The 6,359-nt window shown below is 36.1% G+C and overlaps 1 protein-coding gene across 1 annotated transcript; it reads right to left on the minus strand.

The window, feature by feature from the left end:
* Positions 1 to 331: 331 nt before the first annotated feature.
* LOC110942882 (protein FAR-RED IMPAIRED RESPONSE 1-like) lies at positions 332 to 5,639 on the minus strand. The gene is made up of 6 exons (XM_022184643.1): positions 5,018 to 5,639; positions 4,253 to 4,476; positions 3,593 to 4,103; positions 3,405 to 3,456; positions 2,835 to 3,306; positions 332 to 487 (listed from the first exon to the last, which is right to left on the minus strand). Exons 1-6 carry the CDS (start codon positions 5,637 to 5,639, stop codon positions 332 to 334), a joined length of 2,037 nt encoding a protein of 678 aa, XP_022040335.1.
* Between the last annotated feature and the right edge of the window lie 720 nt (positions 5,640 to 6,359).

Genomic DNA, 6,359 nt, shown 5'->3' on the forward strand with positions numbered 1-6,359 from the left:
CAACTACTTTGACCTCTTGATTTTGTTCATTCATCTCATTCTCAACAACATTCTCACGTTTCACCTTTTTCTTTTCTTTTGCTGCTCGTCTCTCCTATAGCTTCTCCAATTTATCTGCAAAATAAAATTTGAAACTTTCATGAGATAGATGAGTTTTGCCAATGTTTATTTGTTTAATTTCTTCATCATCACTACTATCAGTTAATGATTGATCAAAGACTGATGCCTTTTCCGAACTTTCTTCTGAAGAAACAGACTCTTCATCTTGATTCTTCTCATCATCTGCAAACACATCCATCCATTCTTTCATCAACTCTGGCTCTTGAACAATTTATGCAATAAATTCTCTAAACTTTGAATAAGCCAGAATGTATTTGTCCCAGCTAAATCCCTCTTGCAATATTTCATCATCTTGATTAACTAGATAAGCTTTCTTCTTTCCAGCTTCAATCGAATTAGCACTGGATGATGACGTTTGTTGAGCTACCTGATGATAAACCGCTTTTCGATGATAATCATTGTTCTCGAAAGGATTCTGAGCTCCACCTGCTTCTCGGTTGGTACATTCCCTCTTGAAATGTCCTTTTTCCCTGCACCGAAAACAAGTAACTTTAGACTTATCAAAACCTAAAGTAGAAACATTAGCATCACGAAAGTCATCTCTTCCTGTAATCTGCTTAAATTTCTCAGCTCTCCTCAATACGCTCGCTAAACACCATTTAATATCCATAAGCTCCAATTCCTCAGCATCAATCTGATCGTAATCCTCTTTTGCTAGCATAGGATTTCTGATTCTTCCCGCAAACAAACCCTCATACGATTCTAACACTGTAGCTAGTAATGCCATATGACCTTTCGCGACTTCTTCAGAGAAATTTTGACCATTCTGAAGATGTAACGCGATGTTGCATTGTAACACATGACCATTACCGTTGTTTGAGCTTTGAACACTTGGATATGAAGAAAATCCACTATTGCTGTTTGGACTTTGATTAAGTGATCCTGATGAATTTTCTGCGCTGAAAGCCGTTTGGATCTTTGGACTTGTTTCAACATTCTGAACCCTACCTTTGTAATACATCTTGATATCTTGTTGACCACTTGGATTGTTCATTCTAGCGATCTTTTGTTGTTCAAGATCTTATCCTTCTAGTTTTTCAATGAATTGAGCAATTATCAAACCATCATACTCTCCAGTATTCTTCAAGATCATAAGATATGTACCCCATTCTTTTTGAGGTAAAGCATCAGCTAATTTTTCAACCCATTCCTCACGATCCTTTTTGATATCCAACCGGGTCATTGAACGCACTAAATGACAGTATCTCTCAATAAGAACCTTTGTAGTTTCACCCGGCAAACTTGAGAACAAATCAAATTCCTTCTTTAATAGAGACTTTTTACTCTTGATCATTTCTGTACTTCCTTCGAATTTTGTACGAAGTGCTATCCAAATCAAATATGCACTATCATCATGTTGAAGTAATATGAAAATATCTTCTTTCACAGCTTGTTGAAGTAAACTGATCATCATTTTTTCTGCTTTGTACATGTCTCTCTCTTTGTCCGTAAATTCAGAAATAGTCTTTACAACTCCCATGTTATTACGAGGACGAACATACTTTTTCTCAATACATTCCCAAGATCTTAGATGATTTGCTTGAACCCAGTTTTCAAAACGCTCTTGCCAACTATAATACTCTTCAATACACATCAGCTTCTGATGTTTCTGCAACGTTCCTGTTTCATTTTCCATGTTCACGCTCTGAGCAACGGTAACAGGAGTACCCGAACCAGTAGCAAACGCATTGTAGAATTCGTTTTCCATGATTCGGTGAAAAATTTCACAAATTCAGTCTTTCAAACGAACTGAGCTATAAACGAGCTAACACTTCACTTCATGCGAATTGAATGTTTGTTTCAAACGACCTGGTCAAGATTCAAACGAACTGGAACCTTTTTACCCACTTCGTGCGAATTGGAATGAATTTCAAACGAATTGGACCCTTTTCAAGCAAAATGATCCAACCAATACTCAATCTGTATGAACTGGATGTATGTTTCACACGAATTGGACTTTTCAAGCGACCTGACCACATTAAATGACCATTTCGTGCGAATTGGATGTTCAACTCGTGCGAATTGGAAGCAATTTCAAGCGAAATGATGTTGATGTCACCCAATCGGCTGGATTTTTGTCAAATTGATCAAATTTTAATTCGATTTTAGGTCTGATTTTTTCAAGGATTGATTAAAACTATGTTTCGCGTGTTATTTGTGAAAATCAGTCCATGTTAACCGTAAAAACTCCGTTAATTTTGAAAAATGTAAAGAAGAATGAGTAGAAGTCAGAAATTTCAATGAAATCAAGCGGAAACAGTAAGAACTCTTCCTCCTGAGCTCTGATACCACTTGTAGGATCGTTTGCATGACCAAACGAGTCGTTTAGAAGAGATCTCATCCAATACGAAAGGCAGAAACAGACGTATCAGAGTTATTTCAGCTGATTTGCACTTATAATCACTTTAATTGTCTCTTGTATTGATATCAGATCGTATTACAATGCTGGAGACACTTCGGCAGAGCTTCGCTACCGGAAACCAACTGGTTACAAATGAAATGTCAAGTCCACTATTTATAGGGAGACCAATTCGCATGGAACAGGTTCACACGAGTTGGCCAATTCGTGCGAAATGGCCATTTCGCATGAAACTGGTCACTTCGCATGAAACCTCTGTTTCAGCTCAGTTTCCCGTTTTTCTCGTTCTACGTGACTTGATCTATCAGTCTAAATACAAGACTCGATACAAGACGAAGTCGACATACATATGCACCAACAAGTGTCCATAGGCTTTGCAGTTCTGACACTGTCTTTCTTTGGCCCCGAGTTTCGACTTTGATTTCTTTTTGTCGATTGCTCTCTCCTGTTTAGATTTCAGGCGCTTCCGAGAACCAGAACCTTTGGATTTATAACCTACAGGGACTCTTATCGGATTCTTGTCGTTTTTATATTGACCAGTTATCTCGGCAAATATATCCCTAGAACTAGCGGGAGGAGCAACAATCTGCATATCTTGAACCTTCTTCATATAAGATTGAACATGATCCTTGTATAAGGATAGCTCCTCTTTATTACCAGATAAACGGTTCAAAGTGTATTCGGTTGAATAAATAATATCTCGCATCATACTTTGCACAACAGGATCAAGCTCGGTCATATATTCACGACTAATTGAGAATTCAGGAGAGCAGTTTGGGGAGGCCTCTTTGCGCCATCTATTCAAAATGTATTGTTTTGGAAATTCCCTAATGTCCATAAGCCTCAAAACATAGAATATATGTCTACATAGCAAACCAAACTGTTCAAAACGCCTGCATGTGCAATCAGACTTACAGAACATTACCTGAAAAACGCCAAAAACAATATCTCTATAACGCCATGCATAGAATGTATGTCTGAAAAAGAAAAAAACACATTGCATATGATAAAACGCCATTAATAGAAAACACCATAAAAACCAAAACGCCATTATTTACCTCAAATAAGGATGTACAAGGCTGTTGGAAGTCATTTACGTAAAACTTAACAAACCATCAGGCTGATCTTCATAACGTTGATTTATGCAATCCGCAACTCCAATAAGCTTAGCTTGAACGTCACAAAAAATACTTTTTGTGTATATATAAACAGCTTGCCCTTCCAACAATTTGTAACTACTCTTCAACTGGGGTCTTTTGTATCGAGATTCATGATCATTTTTACGATGTGTGTGACGCTGTGCTTCTATTGCAGTCTCATAAAGCGTCATGAACTCAACAAGAGTAGCTTTCGAATTGCACACTTGACCAAAAAAATGATTCTCACTCTCCGACCTGGATGTCGTTCGCATAAGACCAGACATATGCTCCATTCTATAGTATGCAGGGATCCAAGATTCCCTAAGTGCAAAAATATCAGATAGCCAGTCATTATCTTCTAAATTGAATTTTGCAATAACCGCTTCCCATTTTGATTCAAACTCTTCAGGTGTGAGAATATCCGTCCACACAACACCACAAATACGTTCTTTAAAATTGGTGGAATTACATAGCCTAACACCAACCTATAAATAACACGAAAACGCCATGCATAAATAAAAAAAAACAAAAGACAAAACTTAATTAAAAAAACAGTAACAAGGTACAAAACACCATGTATTTTAAAACGCAGTGTATCCTAAAACGCAAAAGATAAAAAAAAAAGCATAACAACCTTCAGAGAAAGTTTATGCATCACATGCCACATGCATAACCGATGCCTCGTGTCAACAAATACAACAGAAATAGCTTTCTTCATCGCTGGATCTTGGTCAGTGACAACAACTTTTGGTTGAGAACCAACAGCTTTTAAAAAAACTCTTAACAACCAAATATACGTATCAGCAGTTTCCGAAGACAACAATGTTGCACCAAATGTAACATTGCAGTGATGATTGTCTATACCAGTGAACGGTACAAACACCATAAAGTATCTGCATATGAAAACGCCATGAGAAATGAAACAATAATAAAATGCCATTGAATGTAATCTAGTAAAACGCCATTGCATGTAAGCTAATAAAACGCCATTGCATGTAAAATATAAAAACTCCATTGCATGTAAATTAATAAAACGCCAAAAACAAAGAAGTTGAATTATAAAATATTACTTGTTGGAACGACACGTGGCGTCAAACGAAATCACATCACCAAACACGTGGTAATTACGTTTGGCTTGATTGTCACACCAAAAAAGACCCTTCAAACGATTCTCTTCGTCTGTGATGTAATCATACGAGAAATTAGGCTGGGAATGTTTTTATTTTCATTCAAATGTTTCACAACCATATCGGCGTCATGTAATCATACGAGAAATTTCATGATTGTGCCTCTTACGAGAATTTTTTTTTTCATTCAAATGTTTTTTTTTTCATTCTCTTCGTCTGTGATGTAATCATACGAGAAATTTGCCTTTTATAGTTCTTAAATTAAACTTTACTTGCACCCACGTCTTCAAAACCTCCAAAACAAGTCTTCATAACATTAAACGCCTTGACAGGACCCAAATTCAGCTTAGACATGCTGTGTATAACATGCTTCTGGAGTTGAGTGTGGTGTCGTTCAGTTGGAAGAAAATGCTTATCAGGACGTTCAACAAGTTCATGATTGTGCTCCTCGACAAACTTATACACCTTCCAAAATCCATCCTCAAAAAGCACACATAACAATGCACCACAATCAGTCCTCTTTGAAAAGTTAGATCGCACTACTCGCTCCTTTTGATTGGGGTCCAAAGTATCAACCTTCTTATCCTTATATACCACAACTCTCGTACACAAGAAATACTCAATATGTAAGACACCTTTAGAGTTTCTCTTTGTAGTCCCTTTCCTGTCTGAAAACCCACACTCCTTGGCATACTTAACATACATTGAATAACAATCATCAAGGCTTGAGAATACCATGTCCTTTCTGGGCTTTAATTCTTCACTGACGTCAGGAATGATAAATGGTAATCCAGTTTTGTGGGAATGCCGTTGACTCGAGGAAGAGACTTCGTCTGAGAAAACACATGGAGGAACAGAAAAATCAGAAAACAGAGTGATGTCTCGTAATAACATTATACATTAAAACGCCATTAATTGAATAATAAACAAGACATAATAAACACATAATTTAAAAACGACATGATAAAAAACCATGAGATGAATAATTAAAAACACTTAACAACATAAATAATTAATAAAATATAACATCATAATGAAAACGCCAAAATTAACAAAACTAATGTTTACACAAATTAACAAAATAGTAATAACTGATATTCACAAATACTACTAAATAAAATTCAAAACTAATCAAATAGACGAAAAACGCTAATGATCGTAAAAACATAAGAAATAAACTAGAACGTAAACGACAATTAAAATTAATATCGAAAACTCCAATTGCAGTTCTTGATAATAGATTAAATATCAAATAAAACGCGATTAAATTGCATAATTGAATAACGCTATTGAAAATCATACAACACATTATAAAAATAATAATACAAAAAACGCCATAGAACAATGATAAAAGAACAAAACGCCATATCTGTTGCATGATTTGCTGGAACGAAAAATAGAAAACGCCAACGAATTTTACTTTGTCGAACAGAATCCACGTTAAACGCCATAGATCTGAGAAAGCTTGCAAAGGAGGAAACAACTAACAATAAATCTTTGGAGTTTTAATTTGAAACAGATTTATAACGCGAATAAGGAGGGAACGTATAAAAGGACAATCGTACCCCTGCATAACCATTAGGGCCCCCTGCCACGTGTTGGGCCAGGATCTGT

This window comes from Helianthus annuus, chromosome 5 (genome assembly GCF_002127325.2).
Source record: "Helianthus annuus cultivar XRQ/B chromosome 5, HanXRQr2.0-SUNRISE, whole genome shotgun sequence".
NCBI classification, from domain to species: Eukaryota; Viridiplantae; Streptophyta; class Magnoliopsida; order Asterales; family Asteraceae; genus Helianthus; species Helianthus annuus.

Excerpts from the sequence above, each read along its gene's own strand:
- LOC110942882 (XM_022184643.1), bottom strand. The coding sequence starts at position 5,639 with ATGTTATTACGAGACATCACTCTGTTTTCTGATTTTTCTGTTCCTCCA. Across the intron at positions 3,307-3,404 it reads TTGTTTTTGGCGTTTTTCAG|GGAATTTCCAAAACAATACA; the intron begins GTAATGTTCTGT and ends TATGGACATTAG. Across the intron at positions 488-2,834 it reads AAGCCTATGGACACTTGTTG|GTAGCTCAACAAACGTCATC; the intron begins GTGCATATGTAT and ends GTTTATCATCAG.